The following is a 20,152-nucleotide window of genomic DNA, read 5'->3' as shown; positions in this document are numbered from 1 at the left end:
TTCAGAGAAAACTTGAGTTAGTTGGCTTCTACCCTATTTATTGGAGATAACTTGTGCTAGTTGCCGTCACTTCAGCAAGTTGACTTCACATGGTGCCGGTGGTGGCGGTGACGGCGGCGGTGGTTGGTGGCGGTGGTGGAGGAAAGTGACGGTGACGGCGGCGGCGGTTGGTAGGAGGAAAGTGGTGGTGGTGGTTGTTCGCGGCGGTGATGGTTGTCGGCGGTGGTGATGGTTGTCGGCGGTGGTGGTGGTGAACGGCAGTGGTGGTTGGCAATGGTGGTTGTCGGCGGTGGTGGTGGACGACGGTGGTGGTTGTCGTTGGTGGACGACGATGGTGGTGGGTGGTGGATAGTGGTGGTGGTGCAGTGGTGTTGGGAAGTAGAGGTAGTGGTATTTTTTATTTTTGTTTGAATAGTGATTAATGGTAGTGGTTTTGTTGTATATACAATATATAAAAGAGGATATCTTATTAATGTATTAAGTTTGGGGGTATATATTAAGTGTGAAAGGATACTTTCCAATGAGTCTGACAGGTAGGGGTATTTAAATTATTTAAGACTACTAAGATAATAATAAATATAGTTAAAGAATATTTTGTATTTTTGTTAAGGCCCTTTGTCCACATTTGGCACTCGAATATGCAGGAGACCTCACAACTAAAATCTTGGAGCCCCTGTGATAGGCTTTTTGAACAAACTGGAAATACACGGAAAACTGCATAATCCGCCCTCTTTCCCTAAATACTGCTATTGCTGTACGCTACTTTATAAATCCAAAATATCCCAATTGTATGTGTTTTTGGCAGTTGATGTCCTGTCAAGTGAAATGCTACCACCACTCCTAGGGTCCTACTGCATTAATATCTACTTGATCAGTGGTTGTTTCTTCTTCTTCTATTAAAGGAAAAGTATTACTATTATTAAAAGTAATAGTGGAGGAAAGGAAGCTGCTGCTGCTGCAAAACTCCTCTGCAGCTACATTCTCCCATCCCCATGTTTCTTTTCTTCTGCTCATAGTTCTTCTTCGCCAATTTCTTAGTCTTTTTCTTCCACTGTCCAAAAAGCATTACTTGTAGTATTAGTTTCAGTGCTCATCGTCCTCATAAGTAACATCAGAAAACACCTGCTCATTTTATTATTCTTTCTTACTTCTTCATCTTCATTATTCTCTGTCTCTCTGGTTAGATCTAACCAGCTAGAGATGCTTAGCTCATCTTCGTTTAGTACTGATGGTAATAACAACTCTCACGAAGATAATAAAGACCAAGACCGCCACCGAACACTAGATCACCGCCACCAGGGTGGTGGACACGACTTATCTCCTGCCTCCTACCAGCTGCCGCAATATGACCACCATCAGCTACAGACAACAGTGTCAAGTCATCTCCGTCATGAAGATCAAAATCATCATCAGATGAGAAAATTGTTAATAAGTTGTGCGGAACTGGTTTCTCAATCTGATTTCTCAGCTGCTCACCGCCTTGTGTCTCTCCTCTCCACTTCATCTACTCCTTTTGGTGACTCTACAGAAAGGTTGGTTCACCAATTCTCTAAAGCTTTATCCCTGAGGATCAATCGTCACCATAACAACACCAACACTGCTACTGCTACTGCCAACTTCATCAGATCAAACTTGCTCACCGACTCGGATCATCATCATCATCATCATCATCATCATCATCATCATCAATACTACTCTGCTCCGATTGTAGCTGGTGCTTCAGCATCAGCAGCATCAAGAACTACTAGTACTATTGCCGTGGTGAATTTGATTGATAATCCATCTGTCTCTACATCTGCTTCTGATGCTGTTGATCTTGGACATCATCAGATACATGAGCTGCACAATGATGAGGTGGTGGCTATTGATCATGATATTAACAATGATAATCACGGTGATCTTCAATCATCTTATCTCTACCTCAACCAAATCACACCTTTCATAAGATTCAGTCATCTCACAGCAAACCAGGCCATATTAGAAGCCATTGAAGGCCAAGAATCGATTCACATCCTGGACTTCGACACCATGCAAGGTGTGCAATGGCCTCCACTGATGCAAGCTATCGCCGATCGTTATTATACTTCATCGTCATTATCATCATCCGATACAACACCAACATCATCCTCATTGCCGCACCCACCAGTACCTCCAATGATTAGAATCACTGGAACGGGACAAGATATTGATACCCTTCGTAAAACTGGAGATCGCCTTCAGAGATTTGCTCAGTCCCTTGGTCTTAGGTTTCAATTCCATCCCCTAATCCTCCTTCTCAACGATCCTTCTTCGGTTGCTCTCCAACTCCCCTCAGCCATTGCCCTTCTTCCTCATGAGACTCTCGCCGTAAACTGTGTGCTATATCTTCACAAGTTGTTAAGTAGCACAGATGACGATCATCATCATCATCCTCATGATCAGCAGTACTACAACCAGCAGCAGAACACTACACGTTACTACTATTCATCATCATCGTCTAGGCGGGATGATGACGACGGTGTGTGTCTCTTCCTTCGTACCATCAAGTCCATGAACCCAAAGGTGGTAACTGTGGCAGAGAGAGAAGCTAGCAACAACCACCCGAATTTCATGAAGAGGTTCGTGGAGGCCTTGGACCACTACACGGCCTTGTTCAATTCATTAGAAGCAACACTGCCGCCAAATAGCCAGGAGAGGCTAACGGTGGAGCAGGTTTGGTTTGGGAGGGAGATTGCTGACATTGTGTCAGCCGAAGGAGAGGAGAGAAGAGAAAGATACGAAAGGCTGGAGAGTTACTGGGTGGAGAAGTTAACGAGTTCGGGTTTTACTAGGCTGCCGTTGAGCCCTTACGCATTGTCGCAAGCTAAACTACTCCTCAGGCTGCATTATCCTTCGGAGGGATATCAGCTTCAGATTCTGAACGACTCATTTTTTCTTGGTTGGCAGAATCAATCCCTCTTCACGGTCTCTTCCTGGTACTAGCTATCTACTCCTGATTGATTAATTATTTCCTAGTTATTGAGCTTAATAATACCAGCTAGCTTACATTATCTGTGAATCAAGAAGATTACCGTTACCATCATAACTAGCTATAGCCAATGAAGATCGATCACATGCATGAGTATAGTAGTAGTATGTACGTAATAGTAGTGCCCAAGTGATTAAACTACGTACTTACAACTAAATGCATGAATTTGACGTTTAATATAGTGGAAGCTGGCAGTCAAATGCCGATTTCGCACAAGATAAATTAAGCATATCAAAGTGATCTTATTAATTTCTAGTTAGCTAGCTCATGAGATTTTTTGCATGCTTGCTAGCTATGATAATAAAGGTAATGACAGTATATGTGCATGGTGCATGATCCATGAGCTAGCTCTCTTCCTTTTACTTCATCACCCTGATCATGAACACAACTGTGGAAGGGACTTGATCAATTGGAGCCCAGCTTGCTTATTATAAGCTGTACTCTATGATTAGATGAGTATCTAGCTAGTCCCTCGTGCTTCCTCAGCACTTTGATAATGAATCTTGCCTTTCCGAAAAGAAAGTATCTAGCTAATTAATTAGTTTATATTAGTGCTTAGCTTATAAATATCCTGATGTATGGATCACTGATTCACTGAAGACGATTTTCTCTCTCTTTTCATTTTTTTTTATATATTCAAAATGTGTAACCGTCTCCATAATGTACTTCTAATCAGTTGAGAAGAAATTAATTCGTAAAAATCGTCATATATGGATCTTTCGGTGTCTCTAAAGTCACATTACTATACATGCTTTGGGATTTTTGATTCTTGATGATATGTGCAGTCCTTGATCATATGCCACTTTTTGTATTTATTTATGATACCTTCATATGCAGTCTGATGATAATCCTTGCATTACTATTCCAAAAATAAAAATAATCTTTGCATTATATGAGGGTGGTTTAAACACTAATATGTCTCTTATTTTTAGCTTTATTAGCACCCTCTAAATCTGTTTTTGCCTTTTCCATAAAAGATTTTGTATTTATCAAATAATCTAAGATGGGGTGCTTCATTGTAGCAGCTACTTGTTTCACTTGGACATGAACTGATTAAATCGATGTATGAGGAGGCACAGCTAGCTATAACTCATAGTATGAACCCTAGTTAGTAAGTTCGCGAATTTTTCCGTATCACGAATTTTACCGTCTTATTCGCGTACGTTTGCAACTCCGAACCCAAGTCGCGTATTACGTGGTATTTCCGGATTATTCGCGAATCGTTCACGAATTTTACGTATCCCGAATGATACGTCCGCTTAATTCACCATAAATTCTTTAGCTTTTACTTTTCAAAGACTCCATTTTTTGGGCTTTACTGCCTCCCGAGCATACACGACCGAATATTAGACGTGTTGTAATTTTTATGAAACAAAAACGACTGAACAAATTTGAAGGTGAAGGTGAGAGAGATCTCAAACTCACTAACCAAGCATCTAAACCACGATACGACGTCCTCTTGGATAACCAATGTTGTATATATTATTAATATCATCATATTGAGTTTATTTTTTCCTTAAATAACTCACACATGCATAAAAATTGGTCTATGACCTTATAAATACAAATTATTTGTTATATATAGATACCGAATTTTCAGAACCGAACTCACATTTACAAATCGAATTATACACGTACGTATGCCGTTCCGAATTAATGACGAATCGCGTCCCGTTGACCGAATTTTGGACCGAATTTGGATTTTACAAAACCGTATAATACTCGTACGTTTGACGTTCCGTACGTTTGCCGAATCCCGAATTGTTAATTAGGGTATGAACTAACACCCCACCACTATTGATCAATGTTAGGTCTTTTAACTAATTTTATTTCTTATAGAGTATTTTAATTGATAAAAAAGAAGACATGATGAAATGACCTTACCGATTATTATATTGCTTTGGTCCCAAAAAAAAATTACATATAGTTAACATGTAAAGCTAACACAAATGGTCTTACGTTTCTATGCAACTTGAAAGGCATCTTTTATTATAGTTAAGTACTAGTTGATGGTAACAGATAATCATCAACTAATTGTCGATGGATCTCCTGATCCTGTTCTTTATCATGACATTATTTTAATATTTTGATCGGAATAAAATTCCCTTGTCTCCATTGGAAAATTGTTCAGTGCTATTTGATTAATTAATTAATAGGTGAGATACGGAGAGAGAGCTGCTTTTGAGTACACGAGGGGTTCTTGTTTCTTGAACCAGCAAAGCAGCATGCAATGTATAAATCCCAGGATATGCTTATTGTTGTCTTTGACAATCAGTCTATTAAGGAGACCATTTCAGCAATTTTCTTTATTTTGTTTTGCTAATTAACTGAAAGATGCCCTAATTTCTGTATTTTGTCCCCCTCAACATAACCATCAAAGTTCCCAAAACAGACAAATCCATCCACCAGTTACCTATTAGCAGCTAGATACGAGAGAGAATGCAAGTGTTTCTTGTTTGTGTGTTTATGCATGCCTTATTTCATGAGTAGTTTTTAGACAAACAAATCATAGCTAGTCCCCTCCCCCCCCCCCCCCCCCCCCCCCCCCTGAAGGAAAGAAAAGGAATAGGAAAGGAAAAGAGTTAGCTCATATTCATATCCATGGTGGTGGGCAAGTGGAAAAAGTTACTATAATATGGTAGCAACTAGCAAGTAGCTAGTGATGATTACCAATATAAAAACTAACTAGTTAAGAATGTTATTTCTGTCCAAAACAAAACAAAAAAGACAACGAATATTCCTTCGTTTGCCCAATCAGTGTGTTTCGTATCTTTTTTTAATGTTATAGTCCCTAATGTAAGAAAATGCAAGTTGATGATCGCCTGCAGGTCATGCATTAACACACATGTCCTTGTAGATGTGTACTCTCTGGATCGATCGGTTTTGTCTAGTGATGAGTTGTTATTTTAAAAAAGATCATCTATAGTTAGCGGTTAACCAATTTCTTTTATATGAGCAGCTTAAAGTTGCCAGTTTAGGAAAACGTATGTATTTTCATTCAGATAATCTTAAATATTTTTCTTGATCGAAATACTTGTGATTGCATGATCACGGTCATTATCAATTGTCGCCGAAGACATACGCAATCCTAATGTGTATAATGTATATTCACAATAGTGGCCTATACAGTCTTCTCTCTAATCGGCAATAGCTGATGATCAACCAAGAACGGATGGATTATCTGAAACGATGAATATAAACACTAGTATGAAAACCCCCACGAAGAACTCTCCACTCACTATATATATACCTGCTCTTCTCTCTATATCTATATCTTTGTCAACGTCCCATCTATCATATATACATCATAATTAATGTCCATGCTAGCTAGCTTTAGCTAGCGTTTGTTTTTTCTCTTTATGGGGGAGGGCTGACATAGACAAGAGATGCATATGCCTGGTTGCTTGTTAGATACTGAAACACGAAAGATTTTTTTTATTTTTTTACACGGAAAACAGATGGAGGGGTTTCTCTCTATGTTCCATGACACAGTACCCGACTATAGTATATTTAGGTGATCCCTCTACTAACAGTATCTGGTGATGGCTTAGCTAAGATTCCATTTTGAGATTCCATCTTTGTACGAATGATGATATCTGATCAATATAGGCAGTTAATAAAAACCTGGTCTATCGCTTGTGTGTGTCTGCCCAATCTTTCATTTTAGTTATCCCTGGAATTAAGAGTAGGATGCATTAATAAAAGATCTCCTACTATACCTGTTTTTTAAACGATGCAAAGTAGTAACTATATGTACAAAAGCCGTCTAATAGCCCCTAATGTGGTATGGCAGAGCGGGGAATGATTTATGTCCCAGCTCCAAAATGGTGGAAATATAGAATATCCTATGATGGATGGAGCTACAAAAGTAGTTAATTAATATCACCTCCGCCTTCACGTACGGCCCGCCTTATATGCATGAGCAAATTATATACTATCCAAACTCTCAACCAGTTTAAATTTAAGAACATAGAGGTTGGTTGTCTAATAATTAGAGGTTCGCATGCATAACTCTGAGTTCTAATACGGTTTTTTGACGCCCAGTTATGTATTTAGTGAAGTCACATGCATGGGTAACCTGTAGTTTAATTAAAAGGCCCAATAACTGGGATAATTAAGTAGATGCTGCTAATAAGTGAAAAGAGGATCGACTGGAAGAATCAAGAAGCTAAGTTAGATAAGAGGAATATGAGTACCGTGGAAAGAGATAGTGATGATGATGATTTGGACTGTACACTGAGAGTGAGAACTAGAATGGATGACAATGGAGAAAACTAGGGATGTGCATGTGGGGTATGGGAGAAGGGTTGTAGGGTATACTGTATCTATATCATCTGAAATTTTCTATGGAATCAGCAGGTTAGGTGAGTTATATCTATCTATCTCTTTACATGAAGAGAGAGAAAGGGGACGTGAGGGAGAAGCAAAGGAAAGTGCATGCAGCAGAAGTAGTGGTAGCAGCAGTAGAGCAGGAGATCTAGAGATGGTAATAAATTTTTACTTATTGCTTGGTTGGGTGGGTGCACATGGTAACCTGCAGAAAGAGAGAAAAAGGGTTAAAAGGGATAGTACCATATATAAACCCTAGCAGGGTCTAAGAAAAAACATTTTTATAGAAAAAACTTATGGACAGAATCCAAACCAAATGATTTAGAGAGAGAACGAATCAATCAATTGGTTTTCTTTTACTTTTCCGTAGGAATATACACAAAGGCACAAAAGATTTAAAAGAATCTTTAGATCGACACTCGACAGATGGATGGATGGAGAAGAGACTCAATTTGGCGCGTAGTTAAACCATAGAGAATATTTATGAAGTCAACTCATCATCCGATCATCACAATCACCATATATGCATGATGTGGGTGAGGTTATATATGTGTGTACGTACATATATAAAATATATAATCACAGTCTAGATAAATAAACATAATAAAGACATCGCCTCTTAAAGAAGAATGGTTCAAATGATTAGCAACTGAGCAGCCAGGATAGTCTATCATGATCAGCTATAATTAAAATACAAGAACATACGTCTAGCTATCCAATTCCTACTTTATCCTGTTTTCTCATTTATGACACAGCCCACAAAATACTACCATGGAGTAATGAATTAATTAAAGTTGATTCTTCCACGTAAGATAGCTGCTACTGGCAAGTACTAAAATTTTATGGACAGCATCTTATACACTGAGAAAAGCTACCTTGTTGTTTTTTTCCTCTTTTCTCTCTGAAAATAGTGAAATTGGAAAAAGTAAGTAATAAATGCCATCATGAATTCCGGATGATGGGTGAAGGTTTTGTTTTTGCTTCGACACAAGGTTATATAACAATCCAAGGGGAAAAGCAAAAACAAATGAATACGAAGAGATAACAAGTTGGTGAATGCGCGCAGGTGCAAACAATGCTGACAAATGAGATGAAATTTATAGCTGAATTAGGTAACAATCACACGTGACCATTTATATCACAGGGAAAGCATCAGCTAAAACTTACCATAATAATCACTAAACACTAATGGTTAAGGAGCACCACAGCCCTAACTTGTTCCGCAGATGCAAATAACCAATTTCTGATACTAGTAGTATTTTCAATAACAATCTTCTAACTACCAAAATTTCAATATCCTGGCATGATTGGGGTAATACCTAAATTAATTGGGATATACTTAATGAGACAAAACCCAAGACATTTTGAAGTAAAAGAAGCCTTTCCTTAACCTTGTATTTTCTAAATGATTAATATGTCCTTGTTTAATTAACACTAAAAAGTATGATTAGGTTAATTAATTGAGTTTAAATTAAAATTTTGAAAATGAGAATTCAGTAGATTAAACCCTTTATATGTCTAGTGAGTTCGATTTCGATCAAAAAATTTAGTTTTGAAAATATGAAAGGTCGGCAAGGTCCAGGTTTGAATAAGGTGCCGACTAAGATCCACCGGCTTGGTCGACGTTTGAATAGGATACCGACTAAGTATAACCGGCATGGTCCGCGGATGAATAACACGCCGACCATTTTTAGGCCGGAAGGGTCTTTGAATGAAGAATATGCCGACTATCTTGGGCCAGCAATCTTACGGTCGACATGTAAATATTTCCTACCATGCCGGCTATCATATAGTCGGCATGCACATAATTTAAAACACTGTCGGCTGGCCTATAGTCGGCATGCTAATGATTTCTAACATTGTCGGCCTGTAGTTATACCCAACAGAAAACAGAATATGGGAAGATGTAATTCACTTTATTCATGCAATTTTGGTTACTACATTGGTTGAAACATAAAAGCTAACTCCTTGTCAACGGAAAATGAATGCACTTAGCATGTGCATCAAGCCTTTGAACCCCTAGGCTACCCTAGTGGACGAGTTATAGTCTCGTGAGGGTTTACATAGACATCTACCCACAAAACCTACACTAAAACCATCAATCTTCGTTGGAGGAATCCCATTCATCTCCGGCCTGCATGAAGTCCGGGGTATACTCCGGGATTTTGAAGACCATGAATTCATAGCTTGCATTGAATGCTAATGCTTCCCCCTTTTCCTCAAAATAGCGCGCTTTAACAACTTCATGCCACAAAAACAAAACACAAACTTAATTTGTTAGTGGTATTTAGTAGGAAGACCAAACAACATGGATCACGTAAAATAAACCACAAACATACTTACAAATTGTTCAATGGACAAGTTGAAGTTGGTAGCGTTGAAAATCCGGGGTCAGAGAGCTAAAAAAGCGAGTATCGCATTATCGATGACTAAGTGCCTATCATGGACTTGTTGAACACTTCTTCCATTAAGATTCCCAAACTCTTGCCTAAATTTGTTGTGTACCCTAGTCCAAAAGGTTACGGCATCCACCCTTACGGAGGACTGATGTCTAACTCGAGTTTCCGCGTACCAAGCTCTGGTGATTGCCAAATCTGCATTTGAATCAAATGATGCCATTGTTTATGTAGAGAGCTATTGGGTGAGTTAGATGTAGTGTATGATGATATGAGCTTAGGAGAGTATATGCAAATAGTTGTGTGTTGTTTTGTAGAGAGAAGTAGTGTATTTATAGGACGGTGCCCAAATTTGGTCGTTATAGTTCCTAAGTACAAGTCAATCAATGCAATTGTACTTGCCAAAAATTTGAATTTTGAATTCGCCGGCGAGGTTTTTGTTTCCCCAGTCGGCAAGGTCGAAATTTTGTTACCATGCCGACCTTATGATGATTTTAGGCATCAGGAGTTCATTTTCTTCTATGTAACCGCCGGAAAGGTATTTGGTCATTAGCATGCCATCTACGGTAAAGTCGGCAAGGTCGAAATTTTGTTACCATGCCGACCTTATGATGATTTTAGGCATCATAAGTTCATTTTCTTCTGTTTAACCGTCAGAGCGGTATCTGGTCACTAGCGTGTCGGCTATGATATAGTCGGCAAGATCGTAATTTATAACCATGCCGACATTATGATGATTTTAGGCATCAGGAGAAGGTATTTTCTTCAGCACATAGACGACATGGTCGATAACATAATACCCTACCGGTTGTACAACAACCGGATAGGTATTGATTTGATTACCTTGCCGACCCTGGTATGCAAATAATTTCTGCTGTCAGGGCCAGCAGTCTGACAGTTCAGAACCTTGCCGGCCCTGGTGTAGTCGGCAATGTAAATTTAAAAAAGCATGTCGGCATAAGTATTAAACTTTATGTAGCTAAACAAACAATTCATTCAACAACTAGAAATCCAACACTTTTTGTCCAAAATACGAAAACATGTCCCATAAACCTTAAAAAAAATATTTGTCCAACAGTTAACCTTAATATTTGTCTACCACAACATAAAGAAAGAAACTAGGAATGCATTCATTCACCACCACGACCACGACCCCATTTAGGAGCACCTCCACTACTACTACCTTCACCACCACGACCACTACGAGCCCTTGTTTTGTCAGCATTCATCTTGGCTTGTGCTTCCCTCCTGGATTTTTCTTCCCTCTTTACTTCAGCATCATGTTGCTTGAAAAATTCATAGGCATCCTCATTTTCAACATTGGTAGCATAGTCAATGTGCTTGCTTTGCTCCTTAATCGACAAAGGCTCTCCTCTTTCTCTCGCGCAACACATCACCCTCACAAGGCTTTTCAAATGCTCATTCTATTTTCAATTAAACAACAAACAATTAATATAATGATTTGATAATGTAATCTTAAAACAGTAAGAGCAACTCTAAAATACTTACAAAGAACTTAAGACTTGTTTCTGGGTCTTTCGATGCCATCTTCCTCTAACGAGCCAATTCTTCGGAAGTCATTTCCCTAATCACAGTAGGACGAGTCCAACCCAAGTACCACGTCATGTATTTCTCACTAGCTTCACGGCCTTTGGTCACCTCGTCCAAAAGACTCACATCGATTTTACGACCACGTCTATCGTCCCAATGTTCTAGAGCTGGAGGTGGAGCGTAAGCGACGTTAATAGTTTTTTGGGACGTGCTGCAGTCATCCCTTAACACATTAAAGAACGGCTGATCTTCATCGAAATGAGGTTCTTCTTGGACGTAACCCAATTGTCGCATTACCCGATGTGGATCGTACATTGAATATCCATGGGAGCAGAACAAGGGTCCGTAGTATAATGCAACTTCATCTCTCCTTTGGATTAAACCTTGATTTCTAGCATCTCGATACGGATCAAATATCACCTCATCCGCAGTCAATTTGTCGATGGCGATTCGGATTTTGAGAAGCTGTTGGGGCACTTCCTTATCCTGACCACCCTTAAAATTGTATCTTTGCCCTATTGGCTTATCAATCGCAACATTCACATCCACTTTGATGTAGGAGTTGGATTTCACCAAAGTGTGGAAGTGATCATATATCCAAACCTATGCAAACACAAAGTTTAGTAAAAATCTTATCTTACGAGAATTTCGCAAATATAAATTATTTAGACAATAAAATTACCTGGAAGAGATATATATTTCTGTTAACTTGCGCAGTGAGTACCCTTGAACCCTTTGTCAACTCATTGTTCAATAAGGCGACCACCGCAGTACCCCAAGAATACTTATGCATCTTATCTAAGGGATCCAATAGTTGCATATAACTGGAGACGACCAAGCTTCCGGATCTGTCGGGGAAGATACATTTGCCCAGGACGTATAGCAAATAAGCTGACGCGGTATCATTGATTCGCACCGAGTTCACCCTTCCTTCCTTATCAAATATTTTCTTGGTCCCAGATAATGTGTCCCTCAACTTCTTCAGATTAAACTTCTTGCTTAAAAGACCATCCTTCCTCACAAGCATAGACTCCGTCTCAGTATGAACCCAACCGAACAATTTCATGCTCAATTTGAAGATCTCCTCCCAAGAAATCTTATTATCGAATCCCTCAATGATTGCTTTTCCCTCAACCTCGAGGCCTAGAATTTGATGAGCATCACCGGGAGTTATCGCTATCTCACTGAATGGGAATAACATTGTATCAGTCTCTTCGTAGAACCTCTCACAGAATGCAGATACGGTAACTCTATATTGCTCAATATTCGAACTCTCCACCGAAGGCCACAACCCGAAGTTCTTCACAATCACTTTCACCTCCTCACATTCATCCTCAAGGTCCCAATTCTTAGTCACTGAACATGAAGCTTGGCGCCTCATGAGACGGATGGCATGCTTGTGATCCTAAATACAAAAAAAAAATATGAAAAGAAATACAAACACTTGACGCAAATTTAAGATAGATACACACTTAAGACGGATTGAGATTACTTACGATAGTATTATGGATCGTACATGCCCATGAGTATTTGTATCCAAAAAGAACATCTCTACCATCTTTTGGGGTCCCCTTTGGAGGCTCACCTGGTTTCAGTCTAACCATTAAGTGACAGGGAGGCATGTGGGAATCAGCTGGTTTAGTGATAACCCTCTTCGGTCTTCCAGTTTCAGTTGAAGTTGAAGCTTGGGTTTTCTGAACAATAACTTGAGTTTGTTCTCCATCTCCTTCTTCTTGTTCCACTGCCTCTTCAAAAATTTCATCTTCGATATCCTTATCTTTATCTCCATTACCATCATCATCATCATCATTATTACCTCCTCCAACAGGTAGCATGTCCTGATCACCATCATCATCATCAATGTTACCTCCTCCAGCATCCGGAGTGCTTTCATCAACATCAACATCATCATCATCATCTCTTCTACCAGATGGAATTGATTGGTATTCATCTGGAGTTTCATCCGAATCACTTGGTTCCGGTGGTGGTTGAGAATAATTCCGTCCACGGATCTTGACCGTTCCCGGCTCAACGAATGCCCCTCGATGTGTTTAAGTCAAGAGTTTGTCGCCTACGCGAGGAGGTCTTGAAGGAGGAGTAACATTATTCTTCTTTCCCTTAAGCGACCTAAACAAGAAAAATTAATAAAAAATTCATAAGTCGACATGGTCGACAAATATAACCTAGCTGGCTACACAAAAGTCGGAAGGGGCGACTAAAAAATGCATGTCGGCTAAACTGTAACCGGCAGGGTATTATTCACATAACCCGCCAGCTTATAACAAATATGAACACAATAGATACAAGGATTTTCCACATAATCAGTCGACAAGGTCGATTTCCCATACATTGCCGGTTAACAAACAACCGGCATGGTTTTATCCAAATACCATTCGGACTTTCATAATTCAAGGCATCATGAGATACAAAAAGTTTGATATACAGCCGGCAGGGTAAAACTGTATAACCGACCCGACTTTTAAAAAAAAACTGACGCCGGCAGGGTCCTAGGTTGAATACCTTGCCGACCCTGTTAAAGCAGTTACAGATACTAAACATCCGGCAAGATCTTCAACCTAAGATCTTGCCGACTGACCTTTAACATGAAATATCGGCAAGGTCGTGGAACAAACACCTTGCCGGCCAAACAACTATTAATTCAAAGATTCGATTTTTCTGAGCTAATTTGACATGCAAACATGAAATTGAAGTACTGGAGTGAGTTTAAGTAGGCCCTTACTTTCTTAATCGCGTCATTTCTTCGGTTTCAGCGGCGTTGATCTCTTCTTCTTCGACGATTTTTTTCTTCACTTTCCTTTGAACTAAACTTGGAATTCCAGGGTTGAATTCATTGCGCCTTCTATTTGTTTGTTTCATCTTACTAGCCCTCGGCGGTTCCGTGGTTGAAGATTAATCGAAATTTTAGAATCGACGATTACGACGAATTAATCGACAAGTTTTCAATGGTGGGGAAGGAAGAGCTGGGAAGGTAGAGGTGGGGGAGAAGAAGAAGAGAAGAAGATGAAATGGTCAAGGTATTGAAAGCGTGAAGCGGAGCGTGAAGCGTTTTTCATTTTTCGGAAGTGATGCTTATCTAAGCATAAAGCGTCGCTTCATGGTTGATGTTTGAAGTGGATGTTTTGTTATAAATAAATTAGTCGTAACTAGAATTTATTAGGAAGATAATATCTTTATAAATTTTACATAAGTCCAATTATTATCAAAAACAAAGCGTGCACACATCAATTCAACCTTCTCCAGACGAGTGGGAGGTGAGATGTTTGATTTCCCCTTAAAACATTCATATTTTTCTTTTAAAATCTTTAAAAATTAGGCGGGAAAGGAGTTGACTAAGTCAAAATCGCACTTCACATAACCGCTTTGGAGCGAAATGCTGAAAATTGAAGCGCATAGTATGCTCCGAAGCGTGAAGCTTACGCTTCATGAAAAATGCACTTCACATGACCGCTTCAGAGCAAAATGCTGAAATTTGAAGCGAAGCGTACTCTCCGAAGCGTTAAGCGTACGCTTTTAAAAACCATGGAAATGGAAAGAAAACTGATTTAGGGTAATTAGAATTATAAAGGGTAAGGGTAGTATTGTAACTTCACCCATATTTGGCCTCCCCTTAGTAAGTGCACTATGTCCATATAAATCTGGGTATACCCCAATCTCGCCAGGTTCAATATATCCACCTTTTTCATTAAAAAAAAAAGAAAAAGAAAAAAAAAACTACCAAAATTTTATGAGAAGGGAGATCAATCTACAAAGTTTATCGCCACGTCTGGATTCCAAGGGGAAATTCACTTGCATTTCACAATTTTTCTAAAACAAATACTTAATTAAACGCTTAGATAGTGAAAGACAGATGACCTCTGGAACATAAACTTCACTTGAGGGTCGCTGAGCGCTGACTTAGTCAAAGGCGATTTTGGGTTAGGGTTTCGTCGTTTTTTCTGGCATCTTCTCTGGTGAGATGCAGTCGCCCTCTCCGGCAATATCTCTTCTGATGGTTCCCTCTATACCTCTAGAAAATTATCATATGGGGGTGATCTTGATTCTCAGACTTCTGGTGATATTTTGGTCTCAGATCCAATTATTCCTCCGGGTTTGAAATCTTCCCCCTTCTGGTTCTACGGTGTCTCCTGCAGCTTGTTCTTTGTTGTTTGATAAGAAGAAGGAGACGATTCTTAAGCTGAAATGAATTTATATTCGTATCTTATGGTTAATGGAATAAGTCTATGGATGTTCCTTATGCGGTTTTTGATGAGGATATTCGTAGTTGTGAAGATAAGGTGATTGGAGATTTTGTGGGTAAAAGATTTCCATTCTACATGGTTTAATGCAGTAAATCTTTCTTGGAAACCTAAAGGTAATTTTCAAATGACAAATCATGGTGAAAGCATGTTTATCTTTGATTTTCAATCTGCTGAAGATAGGGTTCGTGCCCTAGATCAATTGGGTCTATGTTTATCTCAAATAAATTCTTCATTGTTAAACCTTGGTCAAGGATGGTTGAGCAGGAAATTGCCGAGTTGAAATCATTTCCAGTATGGATGAATTTTAGAATTGTACATTTATTCATGTGGAACAAAAAGGGGTTGAGTATGATTGCTAGCTACCTAGGAAAACCACTTATGATGGATACCCAAACTGTAAACAAAACTAGAATGAGTTATGCAAGGATTTGTGCTGAAATAGGAGTTGAATGTGATTTCCCTGAATCATTTACACTCACTCTGGATAGTAAAGATATAGTTGAAATCAAGATGGTTTATTCTTGGAGGCATCCAAAGTTCAGTAAGTGTGCAGTATTTGGTCATGTCCTTTCTCACTGTTCTAGGAAAGCTAAGAAAACTCAAAAGTTAGTTCAAAAATGGGTGCAAAAGAAAACTTCCAATTTTGTGGATGCTAAAGGGTGGATTACCATATCAAGGAATAGTGGAAATGATACTACATTGGAAGCGAAATCTCATGAAAATGAAGCTACGCCTATTATAATAAAAAATGAGACCGTATATTCTGAGATGGGAAGGATTACTATTCTCCAAGAGGTCACTAAAGAAAAGACGAGCAAAAGGAATGAGTTTATCATGTCAAATCCTTCTTTCATATTGGATAAATGTATGGAAAAATCTCATGAAATGATTTCTGAACATGATAAAGAAAACTTTCAAGGTATCTTAAAAGCAGCTTAAAGGAATTCAACTAAAAATTCTTCTTCAAGTTCTGGTTCTAGAGCACATTTCCAAAAGAATGTAGTTCTTTCTCAACCAGTTAATAATCTTCTTCCAAAGGTTACAGACCTGAAAAGTCTGCTAGAGATACTTCTTATCTTCACAATAAGTTTAAGTGATGTTCAACATTGGTTGTTGGAACACTAGAGGACTTAATGACCCTCTGAAGCAGTTAGAAGTTAAATTTTTAATTAGGAGTATTAAGATTTCAATTATTGGCTTAGTTGAAACTCATGTTCATGAGTCTAATGAAAATAGAATAAGAAATTTTGAATCCTTCATGGAGACATCTTGATAATAACAGTAGTAATAGTTGTGGCAGAATGTTGGTTGGTTGGGACCCTGGAGTTGTTCATGTAACGTACTTCATTTTTCTCCTCAAGCAATGTTCTTAGATGTTTATACTCCTTCCTTGTTGAATTTTGTTGTGACCTTTATCTATGGAGATAATTATTATATTTCCAGAAAGATTCTGTGGGATTTTATTCTTGCTTTTGTCCCTATTGTTAATAAATGTTGGATTGTGTTTGGAGATTTTAATTCCATTTCGTATCCTTCTGATAAAGTGGTTGGATCCCATGTTTTACTGCACCACTTTCAAGATTTATCAAATTATATCCACACTGCTCAGTTTATGGATCTTTCTTTCATGAGGTGTTTTTATACTTGAACTAACTGTCAACAAGATAGTGTTATTATCATATCTAAAATAGATAGAGTTATGATTAACATGCAGTGGGTATCTTAATTTCAACTGTTTAAAGCTGAATATCTTCTCATACGTATTTCAGATCATTCTCCTAGTATTTTTTTCAATTTTTGAAAATAAAAAGCATGGCCCTCCACCTTTTAGGTTCTATAATTTCTTATCTGTTGAACCTGACTTTTTGGATGTGGTAAGGAATGCTTGGTGTTTTCCCGTTAGAGGTAACCCAATGATCACTCTTGTTACTAGGGTTAAAAGTATTAAAAATTATCTCATTAATTGGAAAAGACTTAAGTTTAGAAATGTTTCTGACCAAGTACTTCAAGCTAAGAAGAGAATGGATACAACTCAATGTCAGTTGCAATTTCACCCTCTTGACCATGAATTAACTAAAAGAGAAAAGGAATATGTGGTTGAGAGTATGTAAAACTGGATAATTATGAAGAATCTTCCACTAAGCAATAAGCTAGAGTTAAGTAGTTAAATTTAGAGGATTAAAACACTTTTTTTTTCATAATTCTTATAAATACAGAATGTTCAGAAATAATATTTTGGCTCTCTACACTAGTGAAAATGTGAAGTTAGTTGAAGATAGGGATATTGCTTTTGATTGTATTGATTATTATAAAACTCTTGATGCTGAAAAAGCGGGGGTCTAATAACCACGCCTAATATTTCGTTCGGAAATTTGTATGTACTAACTCCAATATAATTCCAAGAGAATCAACTATACAGTCAGACTCAATCAAGGAAAAACATCCAAGAGTTATATCTCAATTTCTCAATACAATATGCAATAGAACATAGAGGAATCTGTGAGCCTGATTGATATGATAAATAACTTGAACGGTACCAAAGACCAATGTTCAAGTGTCAATCAATTTAAATAAACAACCAAAGGTCGCATTTACCAATTGATTGAACTACGCACAACCTGTGATATTTTAATTATATAAACAAATATAATGTACAAAATAAATAACACATACACCGGAAATTTTGTTAACGAAGAAACCAAAAATGTAGAAAAACCTCGGGACCTAGTCCAGATTTGAACACCACATTGTATTAAGCCTATACAGACACTAACCTACTACAAGTTAACTTGGGATTAGAATGTAGTTGAGCCCTAACCAAGTATCACATCGATTAAGGTACAATCACGTTCCTTACGCCTCTGAATCCCAGCAGGACTCTACGCACTTGATTCCCTTAGCTGATCTCACCTACAACTAAGAGTTGATACGACCCAGAGTCGAATACTTATAAACAAATATGTCTCCCACAGAAAAGTCTATTCTGATAGATAAATCTGTCTCCCACAGAATACCTGTGAAGTTTTATTCCATCTTTTGATAAATCAAGGTGAACATGAACCAATTGATAATTCGGTCTTATATTCCCGAAGAACATACTAGAAATATCAATCACCTCACAGCCACTTAACTATATGGTAGTAGAAGAAGTTATCGTGGAATCACAAAGAATGAGACGAAGAGCTATGTGATTATTTTTTATATCTTACCTATCAGAGATAAATCTTGAGCAAATAGTAGAGAATATAGTACTTAATACGATAGAACAAGTAAGATCAGAACACGCAACTATAGAGAAAATAGTTGGGTCTGGCTTCAGAATCCTGATGAAGTCTTTAAGTCGTTAACTTATAATGGTTTTAAGAAAAACCTAAGTTAAAGGAGATCTAAATCTAGTTGCAACTAGTATCACGCATAAGTGTAGGGATTAGGTTTTCTAGTTTCTAGAGTTCTTCATTATATAGTCTTCAAATCAGTGTTTGATAGCTTAGAAACAAAGCAATCAATGTTCACCGTTAGATGAAATCCTGCTTTAAGATTCAAGTTAAGTTTTATTATAACCAAAGAAATATCTCTCCACAGTTAGATGGTCTTAGCTTGTCACACAAAAATTAAAGATACCTTCATTTAAATATGGGTTAACCGTACCTAATCGTGTATATTAAGTTGGCTCAATAACAGTTAACCGAAGTTAGCCATATGAACACTTTTGTATTAACCACATTCATCTAACACTTCTATATCAAATATGATGATCAATCAATCATAAAAGATAATCAAATGAATCTAATTGTGTTACTCATAGAGTTGTTCAATTGTTTATATTATAATAGAAATATACAAGACACAATTGAACAAAATCGGATTTGATTCATGATTGTACAAAATACTTATTCAAGAATTAATTCATGAACATTAACCACGGTTTGCAAAGATTACATTCCTTAATATATAAATGTATTTGTTGATGAGTATGAAATCATACTTAACCGATTTTAGAACTTTAACCAACTAAGTTTGCAAACGGGTACGCAAACTTAAGTTCCGGACTTTGGTCTTGTCCGACAGTTCGCAAACGGGTATGCATACTGTCTCCCCGGACCTAACTCAGGTAGAACCGTTCGCATATTGGTATGAAAACTTGGTCCCCTAACTATAATAGGTAAAATTGTTCGCATACTGGTACGCAAACTTGGTTTCCGAACCTGAATCATACCATATCAGTTTGCATGTTGGTATGCATACTATGTTATATCCAGACAATGGTTAATTGTTCTAAACTCCCATTTCAATCATTGAAACATCCTTAGAAGACGAAAATGGCTGTCTCACACAAACCATTATCTTATAAGTAATTTTCAAGTGATCGAATGATCAATACGAAACATTATGAGTCGACATCAAATGACTGTCTCACACAAATCATGTAAGATGTTTCAATGAAATTTTCACATGATCATCTTTTGAATTATTATTTAGTTTCCAACAAACAAAATTGTTTCCAACTAAACTCGTCAAAAATAATGATGAACATAGCTAAAGCAAAAAACTTCCAAGACATATTTCGAGAAAGATATAAGAAATTTAAACTCAGCTCGAAATATAAAATG

General features: G+C 37.8%; 1 protein-coding gene across 1 annotated transcript; it reads left to right on the top strand.

The window, feature by feature from the left end:
• Window positions 1-944: 944 nt before the first annotated feature.
• Window positions 945-3,524, top strand: LOC113285831 (scarecrow-like protein 18). The gene has a single exon (XM_026534579.1). The coding sequence runs from the start codon at window positions 1,201-1,203 to the stop codon at window positions 2,959-2,961; it is 1,761 nt and encodes a 586-aa protein (XP_026390364.1). The 5' UTR covers window positions 945-1,200; the 3' UTR covers window positions 2,962-3,524.
• The last annotated feature ends 16,628 nt before the right edge of the window (window positions 3,525-20,152 follow it).

Source organism: Papaver somniferum, chromosome 6, assembly GCF_003573695.1.
Source record: "Papaver somniferum cultivar HN1 chromosome 6, ASM357369v1, whole genome shotgun sequence".
Lineage (NCBI taxonomy): Eukaryota > Viridiplantae > Streptophyta > Magnoliopsida > Ranunculales > Papaveraceae > Papaver > Papaver somniferum.
This window is presented reverse-complemented; position numbering and strand designations above follow the sequence as displayed.

Excerpts from the sequence above, each read along its gene's own strand:
- LOC113285831 (XM_026534579.1), top strand. The coding sequence starts at position 1,201 with ATGCTTAGCTCATCTTCGTTTAGTACTGATGGTAATAACAACTCTCAC.